Source organism: Suricata suricatta, chromosome 7 (assembly GCF_006229205.1).
Source record: "Suricata suricatta isolate VVHF042 chromosome 7, meerkat_22Aug2017_6uvM2_HiC, whole genome shotgun sequence".
Classification (NCBI taxonomy): domain Eukaryota; kingdom Metazoa; phylum Chordata; class Mammalia; order Carnivora; family Herpestidae; genus Suricata; species Suricata suricatta.
The window spans coordinates 68135594-68152198 of NC_043706.1; the positions used below are offsets into that span (position 1 = coordinate 68135594).

The 16605-nt window shown below is 35.0% G+C and overlaps 1 protein-coding gene and 1 pseudogene across 1 annotated transcript in view; both read right to left on the minus strand.

Annotated features, from left to right (window-relative positions):
- PHIP (pleckstrin homology domain interacting protein) overlaps positions 1–429 on the minus strand; it is a 121665-nt gene extending 121236 nt beyond the window's left edge. The window contains exons 1-2 of the mRNA XM_029943190.1: positions 176–429; positions 8–60 (exon numbers count right to left, since the gene is read on the minus strand). Coding sequence (XP_029799050.1) covers positions 8–60; positions 176–215 — 93 coding nt within the window. The 5' untranslated portion in view covers positions 216–429. The remainder of the gene's footprint in view (positions 1–7; positions 61–175) is intronic.
- Positions 430–15705: 15276 nt separating this feature from the next.
- Positions 15706–15805, minus strand: LOC115297292 (annotated as a pseudogene).
- Between the last annotated feature and the right edge of the window lie 800 nt (positions 15806–16605).

Sequence of the window (16605 nt, forward strand, 5' to 3'; positions counted from 1 at the left end):
CCTGAGCCGCCTGCTGACAGGGTCCATCTTCCAGGAACCGGGCGATGAGGAAGTAGAGCTCTGCGCGGGAGAGGGGGACGGGGAGACACACAGGCTTAGCGGCCGGGCGGCGGGGGGCGGGGGACCGCGGGCGGAATCGCCCGGTGCCAGCGGCCCCAGCAGCCCCCCGACTTACCCGATCGCAGCTCCGAGAGGCCTTTCCTCTCACAAGACATGTTTATGGGTCACTTCAGGGCCGCCGGCGGGACACCCCGCCGCCGAGGGGAAGCGGGGATGGTGCCGCCGCCTGCCCTATAGCTGTCAGTGTGTGTTCACGAGCCCAGCCTCGGCTCCACCATTCAAGCAACGGCGGCGGAGGCGGAGGAGGAGGAGGAGGAAACAACAACTCTCAGGCAGCGGCTACGGCCGCCGCCGCCTCCGCCGCGGATCCCTCCGCCGCAGAAAGGAGTCCGCCGCCTTCGCGGCCCGGGCTTGGCCCCGTCCTCGCCCTGCGCCCCCGCCCCCCGGCGCAAAAAAAGGAGTGCCTTCGGCCCCGCGCCCCAGTGCCCCCACACCCAGTGTGCCGAGGCCCCTGCGCCCTCCTCCCCGGCCAAAGGTGCGATTTATTTATTTATTTCCAGTCAGAGAAGATGTCGGAGCCAGAGCCGCCGGTTGGCTGAAAGGCGCTTTCTCTGTGGAGGCCGACCGCGGGAGGGAGGGGGCCGGGGACGACTCCGCGGAGGGATCTGACGCACACGGAGCCGCAGCACAGGCTCTATTCAGCGGCGCTGGCTGGGGCTGAGATGGAAGTTAGTTTCTATGTAGCCGAAATGGGAAACAAATGAAGCAAAACTGCCCAAAGAGGGGAAATGCCCCAAGGATGGGTCTCACTCTCACGCGCGCACACAGACACACACGCAGAGAGCCCTCTCGCGCTGGGCAAACTCGGCATCGCGCTACCCGGCCCGAGTTGAATGATAGTGTTTGGTTTCTGTCTCTTGCCATGTGCATGTGTATAAATGCTGCGGATTGGCATCTGTGTAAGTCTTGTCCTGCGTTATTTCTGCAGCCTATGCAAAGTGTTGTGTAATTTATTGGAGTGCTGTATATTGCAATAGAGGTTCGGCTTTTTTTGTTAAGCACTTGGCGTTTGCAAGCCCGTTATTTGCTGAAGCCACCTCTGCATATATCTTTTATTATTGCCATTGCCTTAAGCATTTTACATTTTTAAAATGTTTTATTTTATTTTATTGTTCGCGGGCATAGCGAACTCCTGATCTGTACTTCAGATACTCTTTTTCCTGGTTACAAAAAGACTAGTGATGGCTAATTAGGGACTTGGGATTAAAGAACCTTAAAGCTTTTTAAGTATTTACAAGAAGAAATAATGTAAAGCTGAGAGAAAGGAAAGAACGCTAATATTTATCTCTAACTGATCTGTTGGTAATTTACTGACAGATCAATAACCTACCGAAGGATATTGAAAGAGTATTCTACAGTTTAACCAAGGTGATTAGTGATTAAATAATTTAAATTATCTGTGTATCTTGCAGTTGACTTCGTCATGCTAATTAATGGCTTCTAATTTGAGGTGTAAACCATTCCTGTTTACAGTTAATCACGGGAAGACTTCTTGAAAACTGACGAAAAGAGAAAAAATCTTTCGTAAATGAGTAATTACCGGTTTTATATGCTAAATCATACATCTGTGTTTTGCTGATGAGGGTAAGGGCCTTGTTTTTTAAAAAAACGAATATGGGTGAAATTAATGGAAACAATGGAAAAAGCCATTTGTTAGAAAACAAGGACACCAAGTGATATTTATCTCCAGATGATTTAAGCACTTTTCAAAAAGACTTGATAGTTGATTTTTTTAAGGGTTGCATTTTAAAGGGAATTGGGATAGTGTTTCTTTGTTAACATTTAACAAAAGATTCTCCTTTAAAATTTTAGATAATGAAATGCATTTTATGTGTCTGGTCTAAAAAGGTTACTTGTGGGTAAAGGACCAACAAGCTGTATTATGGTTTTCTAGGTTGTTTCCTCAAGCCTTTTTCCCTCCTAGCTCCTTACATTACTAGTGGGAAATACTTGCTGCAACTGCCTTGTGCTGCACTGCAAGACTGCACTGGTGTGATGCCCTTTACTAAATATCCAGAAATCATGTGAGGAAGAAGGAAAAAAGCCTCAACCTCTGTGGAATGATAGGATGTAAAAATTACCTTTTAAACAATCGTAATAGGTTAAAAAAGAGAAGTTACCATGACTTGTCCTACAGCAGCCTGGTTATCAGAGCTACTGTATTTATTGAAATGGCTATCCTTCAAATATGAAAATATTTTTATTTTCACAGACATCAATTCCATTCTATCTATTATAGGTAAGTGGCTTGCTTCTGGATAGTTAGGTTTCAAAAGACAGACATTTAATATGTCTTTTTGCAATTCTATTTATTTCTATGGACGATGCTTTCTATTTAACTTTTTAAAAAGTCTTATATTCTTCGAATAATTGTGATATTTTACATCATCATGATATTCTTCATGCAAACAGATTTTAGGAACTAAAAATTATAGTCATAATCTTGTGGTTTTGAAATATTTGTATTAGTCTGATTCTTACTAATAGATATTTTATCCTTGCAAAGGAAAATAAACCAAATTATGGCATGGAATATAAAATTACTCTGGGTAAAGTTTTCCATATATGTCTTGCGAGTGTTATGTAAACATGGAAAGCTGGTATGATTATCTCATGTATGCTTTCCATTTAAAAGCCACTAAAACTTTTCCTAAGCTTGCTACCAGTACTTAGTTGCTAAAAAATTGTTAAGGAAAATTTCCCTTCCAAGTTTTCTGAATATGATGCTCTTGTCATTTTGACTAATCTTTGACAATGTTTATGGTTTCTTTTTCAAATACCTAATATGAAGACATTTGTAACCTTGCCTTTGAATTAATTTATATCAGTCTGCTTTAAGAAAATATAGGTTACCGGCTAAAAATTAAAACTTTTTTACAACCAAATAAACTATCTGTTTTTAACAACAGATGTTAAATTGGATTTTTCTAAGTTCTTCAAATGTAACAAATATTCCCTTATATTTTTTCATTTCTTTAAACATGAAACACATTTCTGGATTCTGGCCTCATCAATTAACTATAAGGTTTACATTAAGTCACTATTGTGCATATGTATGCAAAAAGTCTATACATGGTGGATATAAAGAAAGTCTGACCTTAAAGTCCTGTACTTTAGTTCCCAAGGCCATGGACCTTGCAGTTCTTCATCCAGTATTAACTCTTTTGCATGTGAGAATAGCTCATGTTCCATCTATATCCCTTTTTGTTTGATTATTTTAACTTTTTCATGGTATTCAAAAATAAAATGCCTTAAAAAGATTTCCATGCCTTTTATATTAGAAGGCTAACAAACATAGTAAAAGTTTGAAAAGCTAACAACAAATATATTTATATAATACATTCTCTTTAGGAGAATTATAAACTTTTCTTGAAATGTCAGAGTTTCTATAAAATTTGCTTCTTTTCATTTGGCATCATATGAAACAAGATAAACACTTAACAAAAAGTTTGTCTTGATCATGATAAGCTATCATGCTAATGAAATAATCAAATGTTCCCATTTAAGTCCTTCCTAGAACATGATGGGATAATGTTTATAAATGAAAATATTCTACTACGTTTATGAAATTTGGTTTGTCTCCAATAGTATAATGAAATAATACATAACTCCAAAAAGATTCTGCAAACACAACTTTTAAAATTACATATTAAGTCTTGTTTTTATTTTGATGTTATGCTTTTACTTATTTGTAGCAAAAGCTTTATCCTATAAAGTGTAGAAATGGAAAAGTAGAAAGCATTCTTCTTCAAAAAATACCTTCTTTTTTAATAATCATCTGCCCTAACAACAATGTACAACTATCAATAGAGTCTTCTTTAACACACCCCACTCCTCTTGCTGGCTTGCTCCCCGATATTATACGTTTCTGTCCATGTCTGTTTGACTTTCTCTCCAGCCAGACATTCTTCTTCCTTCACAAAGCTTGTATGTATATCAAATTTGAAACATACGAGCGGATAAACTCTTTGGCTTCTCCAGAAAGAATAAAGCTTTAATAAACCAACCCATTATTTAACAATTTGTATTGCCTTCCTTGTATCTCACTGAAAATCCTTTTCACTTATGTTAGAGCTCAATTCCTTTTAATCTGTAACAAAGATTAGCTGTCTACCAACAATTGTATAATTCCTTACTTATTTGAATGTTATTAGTAATTCACCAACTTTTTTTCCTCCAAATTAAGTAATCCTAGTAGCTTACATATTTTATATGTAAGTCTTGGTTTACACAAAAAATACACATCTTCATGGACTTATTTATTTTTCAACAACAATTCATGAGTTAACAGTACAATTAAAAAGATTAAAGAAGAAAAGCAATTTTAGAACATATTCCCACAAGATTTGGAGCAGCACAGTGGATGAAGTAGAAAAAGCTGTTCCAGATGGGAGGAAACTTAAAGAAGTCTGTAGGCATGTTCTATCGTATGCAGATGTCTGATGGATCAAGAGTGGGCCGGACTAAACACAGAACCGTGAAAATGGGAAGGTAGACTCTGGGGGAGAGAGGCAGAGGCTTTGAAAGTTGCTAGCGGTGGTGTATTAGATAAAGCATACTATTATGAATGTGATTGAAAGATGGAATTTGAGGACAAGAAGTAAGTAGTCACTTGCCTTTACATATGCCTGAATTCATAAACTTTCAAACCCCAAAGAAGAAAAAGTATTTATTCATGGGAAGATAAGGGGGGGATTTGTATGACAGTGAGGATGCTCTACATGATAAAAAAAAAAAACTAAAAATCAAGGACACAAAGTATATACTATTGGTGAAGAACGAAAATTGTTGTTTAAAGAGTAAGATCTGACTGACAGAATGCCCAAAAGTCTAACTTGAGACTCAAATATGAGAGTAAGACATTTATGAAAGTAAGATCCAACTCAAAACTGAGAATGAAGCCAATTGAGATTTAAACTGACTGTAATAAAAAACAATGTTTCCATTTTCTGAATTCCTACAGAAAGGCCTGTCAAGTTATACTACCTTACCTGTAAATTGCCTTTATTTTTCTTCCTATATATATATATATATATATATATATATATGCTTGGCAAAGAACTTATGCTTCTGTTACTTTAGTTCCGTTGATCGGTTTTCCTTTTTTATTTTGAAATAGTGATTAGCTAACTAACTCAAAGAATGCATTCTATTATACAGGTATAAAATTTAAAATGATAACAAATAGATCTTTCAACTGAGATGTGTTGCAAAATTTAAGAAAAACTTATAATTTGATTTTGAGATTATACCTACAAATTCCATTGTTTTCATGCTTACATTTAAGCACATAAAAATATAGGTACAGGTGAAATGGGTAGAATAGATTTCTTAATGGATCATCAAAACTTACCAAATAACAGTGATTTGTAGAAAAACTTTATAGCCTTTAGGTGGAATCTCCTTCTAAGCACATAAGTGTTATTTTCTCTCAATAGTTATCAGAAGTGATGTTACTAAACAGCATTAGGGAACATCTTTCTTAAGAATATTGAGTAAGTGTTATCATACAGGAGAGAAGAAAGCTATTGCCTCGGTAAACGTCTTACCATCCTTACCTGTCCAGTTTGCACACATTACACCTTCGCTTATTTTTGTCATTCAGTGTTTTGGGTTTTTTGGTAAATATAAGATTTCCATCTTTCCCCGATATCCCTATATTTTCAGTTTTTTTAGTGTCTTCTGAAATTTTTCATTCTCTTCCTATCACTGAAACTTTAGCTTCCAGTGGTAAACCAAGCATAGGAATTAAAATATGTCATTAATGTTGATGTATCGTAAGGGCTCTAAAAATATAAAGAGAATCTATTCTTTGCTTATAGCTGGTAGTGTCACACATTAAAATCTTCAAGATCTCTTATTTTCAGCTTTCCTGGTTATTTACACAAAAGACTAGAGAAATAATATACCCAACTGGTGTGAAAAGAAAAAAGCCTTCAGTTCTCTACTTTTCCTTTAGAAAAGATATGAGGTGCTAAGCAGCAAGCATTTTCTGTTTGTGATATATGTACACATGTATTTTTGTATTATTAAATTTTTATTTCAACATTTTTTGCCAAAGTCAAGGTAAATGTGGCCTCTATAGATATTAAATTTTGCTTAGAGGAATTACTTATTTTTTGGTGATAATCTTTGGAGTAATTACTGCAGCTTTCAGACTGTCATTTGTAAATTTTCCAATGTAACAGTGGCTGAAGAAAACTTACATTGACTGAAAACCCATTGTGATCACTATTGCTTAACTTAACTTCTTTGAGATATTTAGGATGGAAAACTTACATCATTTCCAGAGCCAGATCACATCATGCCTAAAAAAAGTTTTTTAAAGGCATCCTTGATGAACATACAAGGGCAAATTTCCATGGCACAATAATAAAATATTTCCCCCTAACACCTATTAATATAGCATTTTTCTATTTAGTGATAATTACAAAGCTCATTTTCCCTTTCAAGTAGCCAGTTTCTCATGTGGCTTTCTATCTTTTTCCTTTTTATTATTAAGAGAATATCTTAATAGAAACTTATTTTATAAGTGTTAAAAAGAAAAAATAAGGACTTCTATCACAAGTTGTGACCTGTACCACTTCTCTGAAGCTGGGTTTCCTTTTCTTGGGCAAAACTGTTTGAGTTGATGTAAGGGCCAAAAATCAACCTTTAATATCTGTCCCTTGTCTCCATATGCCATTCCTACTTCTATGCTATCCTCTTTGTAACATGCTTACTTTCTCTCCGTGCATCAACTGAAGAACCATCATTTAAACACCAGCTTGCAGTTTGACCCTCATTGTGTACTTTCATCCAACACATGGAGATGCCCAGCTCACCAGACGCTGGTTGTAGATGTGACAGCTAATCTGAAGTAGCTGAGACCACCCCTCTCCCCCTCCCCCCTGCCAAAATGGCTGCATCTGGAAAGAAAAGGTTTCAGTGGTAGTGTGCCAGTCCCCAGAAATTGTTAATTATTAAAATATGACTTTATTCAGCAGTAATATCTCAATTTATTGAACAGAATGCAGAGATCGAATCAATGGCTATACATATCATTCAAATTTAACTATGATGAATTCACATTCCTGAAATAGAAACAATGATACACTTATACATGTAGACTATGTTTTTGTGTGTCTTAACCTAATTGCTTTTAGTACTAAATGTATATATTACAAATACTAGCAGGAATTCAACCAAGTTGCTTTTAGTAACTGCAAAATTAACAACATTGAATTTTGTGAAATCAATTGCATGTGATATAGATTTATGTAAAGACATTTCTTTTACAACATGTTTCGGAATAAGGGTATGAATTCCATATTAAAAAATTATGAGTTTCTAACAGATTAGTCATAATTCTATAATATAAACTATAAAGTTTGAGTCAAGAAGTTTTCTAGCCATAATTAGTTTGAAAGCTTAAAAACCTAGAGTCAAGAATTTCATTAAAACTCCAAAAATTTTTATAGTATTCAAGGTTTCTCTTTTAGTTTTTTTTAAGTTACAAATATTATCATTCTTTAAAAGCTTAGTCCTTTTTAACTGAGATATTTATGCTTCGAAACATTAACATTTGGAGTCTAGAAATCAAGTTGCCTTATTAAATCAGGCAATTTTTAAAAACTTCTTTATCATGGAAAAATATCAAACATTCAAAAAAGTAAAAGAAATAGAAATATGATCCCCTGGGTACTAGATTCCCAGTATTCATGATTATTTACATTTGGACAATCTTATTTTATCTGTCCTCCCCTACCACCCCTTTTCTTGCTTAAATGTTTAAAGAAAATCTCATCATTACTCCTGTAAATAATTTGATATGTAGTCCAGAAGCAAATTCTAAATAGCTTAGTCCTTTCATTGATGGATCAATCCATTTATTTAGTACTTCATAGACATTTGTAGAGAATCTACCATATTTTAGACACTGTATTAAATCCTGGAAATTGATTAGCTGGACAAGGTCATTTGGACCCTTTCTAAGCAGTTCTCTTATGATGGGAAATGCACACCATTAACAAATCAGATCATCCCATTCAATTGCTTGTAACCTATCAATTATACTTTATGAACTCCTGGGCAATCCTTAGTAGGACATGTGAAATCCCTCATAATCTGCCTCCCTTAACCTCTCCACATTCAACCTTACCCACTGGACCATAAGCACTCTAAACTAATGGAATTAATTTTCCAAATATACCTTTCTTTCATCTTTGCACATGCTGGTCTCTCTTTCTGGAACCTTCATCTCAAAACTAGACCAATTCGAATGTAGTGTTCAAGACACCACCCAATTATCCGTTACTTATTTGAGAAACCCTGTATGCATCTCCCCCTAGCAAACCAACCAGGTGTTCGTCCTCCATGCTTCCAGAACAGTGTTCTGTGTGTCTCTTGTAGCACAGCTTTGAGGCATATTATTGTTTTGACTCACTAAGGTTTTTAGGAAAGTCTCTAAAATTTGGATTTCTGTATCCCCAATATATGCAACAATTCAGAAAATACAACAGATATTTAATAAATACAGTGGATTTTTTTTTCTTAGAATGTGCTTATTAGATGAACTATGGTCATTTCTGGAGGTATAGTAAGATGGTTCCTATTTTAAATTTTTTTATTTATTTTTGACAGAGAGAGAGAGAGAAAGAGAGAGAGAGTGAGCGTGAGCTGGGGAGGGGAAGAGAGAGAGGGAGACAGAATCTAAAGCAGGCTCCAGGCTCTGAGTTGTCAGCACAGTGCCCGATGCAGGGCTTGAACCCATGAACCGTAAGTTCATGACCTGAGCTGAAGTCGGACACTTAACCAACTGAGCCACCCAGGCGCCCCAGTAAGATGGTTGCTAATAATGACTTCAGTTTACCTAATTTGATAGGACTAAAATGGTCACATGGAACCACTGACAGTTTTCCTATTAAAGGGAAGGAAAAAAAGTATGTGTTGTATTTAAAAGAAACACCAGAATGTTCTTCAAATTTGGATATCAGCCCTACCTTCTCAGAAATTCTGGTACAGTATTATTTGAATATAAAATGAAGGAATGATATGGTAAATAAAACAAGGTCACAGGATACCAAAATAATAGCAACAACAACAAAAAGGAAGCCTAATTTAAAGTGAATGATACTAAATCCCTCATTTTCCCTCTGAAATTCCCTTTGCTACTTAACTTTAACATGTCTTTTTTAGTATATCTTTCCTACATATTTTATTTTAAAGAATCACAAGAAAAACAAATATACTCTTCTAAGGAGAGTATCAAATAAATGGAATAGTACCTCAGCAATGCACCATAGCAAGTGGAAAAGAGGGTCTCACTCATTACATCCATAATCATGGATCATAGAATTTTAGAGCTGGAAAGAACCCTACAGCTCATCCAGTCCAAATACATTTTCAAGGAGGTTAAATGATTTGTCCAAACTCACAACCTCCTTTTCAAATTTCAGTCAGCCTTGCAATTTTTCTGAGGTATTGGTGAAAGGGTAGGATAGCTGAATAGCCAAAAGAGAATAATTTAGCATGGAATGAGTCAACATGACTTCTGCATGAGAATTGATTGTTTGTTTCACTAGAGTTGTTTGAGGGAATAAATAAGTAAAACTAAGGAAATTTAGAGAGAAAAATCTATATTTAAACTTCCAAAAAGCCTTTTGACCAGTTCCTGTATCAGACTGATTAAACAATCCCCATAAGAAATTGGATTGGAGAGAATTAAGGAGGAATTTGAGTAGTTAATAACAGACAAGAATCAAGTCCAGATTCTGTTTTTTATTGAGTGTCCTGGTTCAAATTATTTCACCTCACTTGTGATCAATTTCTCACAAATAATATGAATCTATCCCACCAGGCTACTAAGAGGATTCAATGAGATAATTACACTTTATAATAAAAGCTACTATATGTTAACTACTTATTATATGTCAGACACTGCTTTAAGTGTTTAACAAATATTGTCTCATTTAATCCTCACAAGACCCCAGTAAGGAAAATACTGTTATCATCTCCCCACTTTAAAGATAAGAGAACTGAGGCATAGAGTGGTGAAGTAAGTTCTTGAATCTTGAAACTAGTTATTGGTAAAGTCAGGAATTGAACCCAGGAAGACTAGTTCTAGAGCCCCTACTCTTAACCAGTCAACCTCCTGACTCTTGTGCTATCAGTATGTGCAAACCCCTTTTCATGCACAACCTAAAGTACATAAGTTAGTCAGTTATTAATACTTTTACACTTTCTCAAGTGGAAAAAGAAAGAGAGGCCTAATATTGACTGAAGACCTACTTTAAGCATAAGACATTCTGTTTAAAACCAGCCTGGAAGGCCATAGACACCAGTTTCTGTGGTGGAACCATGTCAGAAGCCAACCAGGTCGGAAGAGACATTAAGGGGACGATAGTCTTGTTCTAAAGCCCATGTTGTTTTTACTCCATTTCAGGCTGTACTTTCACTTTAATTCACACTCTGGTTATTTCTCTTTTACCAAAACCACACTTATATGTATAAGTAGATATGCACAGAACACATAAAGCACATATATACATAATATCAATATTTTATTGGACCTATAGGTAAGCAATATTTAGTAAAGAGGATCTGAACAATTGCCAGAGAAAAATTTACTAAGTTTCTGAAGAACAGAAGCTGATGGTTGATGTGCCCGAAGTCAATGCTGGAGCCAGCTGAGTTTCATGTTTTAGAACACAATGGAACATACAAGTGCACATTAAAATTGACTCATTTTCAGTTGACGCTAAGCTTTTCAGGGGAGAAAAGGGTCAAACCAATGATATCAAATGGTAGGATTCCCAGATGAACTGCTAGACAAAGGATCTATAGTGATTTTATGTTATTCCCTGTAAAACATTGTCCTAAAAAGCTTTTGCATCAAAAATGAATATAAAGTGTCACAAGGAAGAGCACTGGAAATATAAAGCATTATCCCATAGTACTGTACCTCAGAATTAGAAATATTTTTTGGTTCTAGTCATCACACCTCAAGGGAAACATAAGGCTATAAAGCTAATCCATCTAGAGAAAGGTAATTAAAATGACATAAAGATATGGAAAGTTGTCTGCCAGAAAATGGACTAAATATATTAATACTTTGAAAACTGGAAACATTTAGGATGAAAATGAGTAGGATGAACACAAACTTATTTATCAAAATCTAGAGTTCCAGAACCCAGCAAGTTGTTCTTGTTATTGTTCGTCATAACCCCTGAATGCTTCAGAATATATCTCTCAAGAGAAAAGTGTATCTCCTACAGTATCATCCTATATTATCACAGTTAGGAAATTTAACAGAAATGCTATTATCTAGTATATAATCTGATATAAATTTCTCCAATTGTTTCAGTAAAGTCCTCTTTAGTGTGCCGTTCTTCCCTTCCTTCCTTCCTTGTATTCTTTTTTTGATTCAGAGCCCAATCAGATAGCTCTTACTGCATTTATTTGGCATAACTCTCTACTGTCCCTTAATATGGAAAAGTCAGGCAGCCTTTTTCATCTTTCTCATCATTGATTGTTTTTTAAGAGTCCAGGAAAATTATTTTGCAGAATGTTTCTCAATTTGAAATTCCCTGATTGTCTCCTCATGATTAGGATAACATTTTTGGCATGAATACTGCATAAGTAAAGTTGTGTTCTGTGAGCACTTCTTAAAGCTCGAAAGAGGAGAAGTTTAGGGCCAGTGAATTCTTACTGTACACCCAGATTGTATTTGTTACTTGCAGGAAAAGACAAAGGAAGTAATATTATTGATTCAAAACATTTAAAATAAAAGTTCTTAATATATAAGAGTCATATCCATTAAGAAGTTAAGAGATGTTTCAGAAAACCTCTTTAACTTTTTGCAGGTAACAATGCAAGGTTTAGTGTGCCCATGTCTCTTGACATTACTCTCAAGGACAGAATGCTGACTATACTATACTAGCTTGACTAAAAATGGTATTTTCTAATATCTCCCTCTTTTTTCACAAAATCAAATCCCAGTCTGTTAGGCATTTGCAACGTTTGTTCTAAATTCTTCTTTCAGAATGTATTAGAAGAGAGGTTCTAAAATCTTTGAGAAAAGAGGATTTATATATCAAGACTGGCTAACTCCAAGTTACTTATATCCACAGTATCCTCAAGAGTATGTTTCTTTTTTTTTTTTTTAAGTTTGTATGTTTGTTTGTTCAGTTTTAAGTAATCTCTTCATCCAATGTGAGGCTTGAACCCTTAACCCCAAGACTAAGAGTTTCATGCTCTACCAACTGAGCCAGCCAGGTGCCTACATGTATATTTCTTTAATTTAACAATCCTAAGACCCCCAAACTTGAGCAAGGTGTAAGATGCACATAACTAACAACAGATACAGGCAATCACTAATTTTTTCAGAATTTCCAAAGTGAAATTTACTTATATTATTGTTTCATGACAATATGGAATAAAATTAACACTGATTTTGGATGCAGGAAGAATTTAAGCTTTAACACTGTTACTTTTCAGCTTCTTAGCTACATATAAATCATTTAATTTCTTTAAGTTGTATTTTCCACATCTGTAACATGGAAGTAATAGCACCAACCCTTCAGTGTTGTTACAAGGATTATATGTAATATCACATGACAAAATGTCAGTTTTATATCATTATTGTTATATTGACCAGAAAAAAATCTTTGATGTGATCCTAGAACAGAATGGTCCATTTGAACCATCTCTCTTTGATGAACTAACCAGTTGCTTGATCATGATTACTACTTACTAAATTTTTCTCCATGTGAAAGGCGTCCAAATCCCTTCTTTTATTTGATACGAAATTCCCATTCTTGGGATGAATGAGAAAATCCTATATCCATATTATGAATTCTCCAGTTTACTTAATATAGATCACATTTGATATCCATCACCTGTAAGCAAAAGGAATATAATACCATCACTTAATAGCTAGTTAGATGAGTCACTTTAATTAAAGCTGGTTAAATGTGACACCAAAAATGGTAAGCTAATGCTAATAACTGCTTCAACAATTGTCTATATTTTTTCATTATACTTATCACACCAGAAGTTAGAGTACACTTAGGATTTTACATAATCTGATATAGTTTTTGGTTTTTTTTAAGCTTTTTAAGAGCAGTTTTAGATTCACAACAAAATTAAGAGGAAGATACAGAGAAATCACAGATAGCTTCTACCCTCATTATGCAAGGCCTCCCTCATTTCAACATCCCCACTGGCATAGTATATTTCTTATACTTGATGAATCTGTTTAGACCCATCATAATTATCCAAAGTCTGTGGTTTATATCAGGGTTCAGTCTTGGTGTCATATATTCTATAGGTTCAGATAAATGTATAATGATACATATCCAACATTATGATAGAGTACCTTCACCATCCTAAACATCCTCTGTGCTCTGCCTTTGCATACCAACCCCAATCCTAGCAACCACTGATCTTTTTGTCTCCATAATTTTGCCTTTTCTAGAATGTCACATATTTGGAATCATGTAATACATAACCTTTACAGATTGGCTTCTTTCACTGAGACACATTTGAGTTTTTTTCTCTCTTTTCAGAGCTTGATAATTCATTTCTCTTTAGTACTGACTAGTATTCCATTATCTGGATGTGCCAGTTTATTTATTCACCTGCTGAAGGGTATCTTGGTTGCTTCCAAGTTTTGACAATTATGAATAAAGCTGCTATAAACATCTTGTTCAGGTTTTTGTGTGGATATAGATTTTCAACCCCTTTGGGTCAATACTAAGGAGCATGATTACTGGATCATAAAGTAAGAGTATATTTAGTTTGTAAGAACCCTTCAAACTGTGTTCAAAGATGCTGTACCATTTTGCATTTCCATCAGCAATGAATGACACTTCTTGTTTTTTCACATCCTCACCAGCATTTGGTATGTCAGTGTTCTGAATTTTGGCCATAAGTACGAATAGATGTGTAGTGTATCTCACTGTTGGCATTTCCTTGATGACTGGCGATGTTGAGAATCCTTTCATATGGTTATTTGCCATCTGTATATCTTCTTCGGTTAGGTGTTTACTAAGGTCTTTGACCCATTTTTAAAACTGGATTGTTTGTTTTCTTATTAAGTTTTAAGAGTTCTTTGTATATTTTGGGTCACAATCTTTAATCAGATGTATATTTTGTAAATATTTTCTCCCAGTCCATGGATTGTCTTTTCATTTTCTTGACATTGCTTTTTACAAAAAGTTTTTAATTGTAACGAAGTCCAGCTTATCAATTATTTCTTTTATGGACTGTGACTTTGGTGTTGAATCTAAACAGTCATTGTCATACTGAGTCATCTAGATTTTCTTCTATGTTATCTTCTAGGAGTTTTATAGTTTTGCATTTTACATTTAGGTCTGTGATCCATTTTGAGTTAATTTTTGTGGAGGGTGTAAAGTCTGTGTCTAGGTTCATCTGGCTGTGCTCTCTATCCTGGTCCATTGTCTGTTCTTTTACCCATATCACACTGTCTTGATTACTGTGGCTTTATAATAACTATTGAAGGTCAGTAGTTTCAATTCTCCAACTTTATTCTTGTTTCTCAATACTGTGTTGGGTATACTAGATCTTTTGACTCTGTATATAATCTTTAGAATCAGTTTGTCAGTATTCACAAAATAATTGCTGAGATTTCAACTGAAATTGCATCACATCTATAGATCAAGTTGGGAAGAAAAGAAATCTTGACAGTATTGATTCTTTGTATCCAGAACATGGAATATCTCTCCATTTCTTTAGTTCTTCTTTGATTTTGTTCATCAGTTTGGTAGTTCTCCTCACACAGATTTTGTTCACATTTTGTTAGATTTATACCTACATGTTTCATGTTTTTGGGTGTTATGAAAATGTTATTGTATTTTTTAATCTCAAATTCTACTTGATTGGTGGTATATGGGAAATAATATTTTGTTGAAAATCTTTGCATCTATGTTCATAAGAGATATTGGTAGAGTTTTATTTTCTTTAATATCTTTGTCTAGTTTTGGTATGCAGGCTCATAAAATGAGTTAGGAGGTATTCTCTCTGCTTCTATTCTCTGAAAGAGATTGTAAAGAATTATAATTTCTTCCTTAAATATTTGGTATAGTCATCCAGTGAACCCATCTGGGCTTGGTGTTTTCTGTTTTGGAAGGTTGTTAATTATGGATTCAGATAGATACAGATTTTTCATATTTTGTGTTTTTTCTTGTGTGGTTTTGGAAAATTGTGTCTTTCAGAGAACTGGTCTATTTCATCTAATTTATAAAATTTGTGGGAATGGAGTTGTTCGTAGTATTTCTCTATTTTCCTTTTAATGTCCATAGGATCTGTAGTGATGTCTTCTCTTTCATTTCTGATATTAATAACATGTGTCTTGTTTTCCTTTGCTAGTCTGGCTAGAAACTTACTTATTTCATTGATCTCTCAAAGATCTAGCTTTTGATTTTGTTGATTCTTTCCTATTGATATCCCATTTTTTCCTGTTTTGATTTCTGTTGTAATTCTTTTTTTATGTAATTTGTGAAAATGTTTATATTACATTTTCATTTTAATTCCAATATTGTTAACATGCAATATTATATTAGTTTCAGGTGTACAATATAGTGAAAAAATATGAAACACTTCAGAAATTTGTGTGTCATTCTTGCACAAGGGCCATGCTAGTTTCTGTATCTTTCCCATTTTTTTAAGTATATGTGCTGCTTAAGTGAGTACTCTGCTCTAATTCTTATTATTTCTTTTCTTCTGCTTACTTTAGATTTAATTTCCTTATCTTTTTCCAGTTTCCTCAGTGTAAATTGGATTGTTGATTTTAGCTCTTTTATCTTTTATGCATTCAATACTATAAATTTCCCCCTAAACACTGCTTTCACTGCATCTCACAGGTTTTGATAAATTGTGCTTTCATTTTCATTTAATTAAAATATTAAAAAATGTCTCTTGATATTTCTTCTTTGAACCCTCTGCTGTTGAGTAGTGTGTTGTTTAATCTCCATATATTTTGGGACTTTCCAATTATCTTTCTGTTATTGATTTCTAGTTTGCTTCCATTGTGGTCTGAGAACAGTCATTGTTTGATTTCTATTGCTTTATTTTATTTTATTTTTAATTTTTTAATGTTTTTTTAAAAAGTTTTTTGAGAGACAGAGAGAGACAATGTGAACAGGAGAGGGTCAGAGAGAGTGGGAGACACAGAATCTGAAGCAGGCTCCAGACTCTGAGCTAGCTGTCAGCAAAGAGCCTGAGGCGTGGCCCAAACCCATGAACCCTGAGATCATGACTTGAACCGAAGTCGGATGCTTAACCCACTGAGCCACTCAGGTGCCCCTGATTTCTATTGTTTTAAATTAAGGTGTGTTTTATGGCCCAGAATGTGGTTTATCTTGGTGAATGTTCCATGTGAACTTGAGAAGAATGTATATTCTGTTGTTGTTGGATGAAGTAGGATATAGCTGTCAATTATGTCTTCGATTTTTGGTGCTGTTGACTCCACCTGTATCTTTCTGG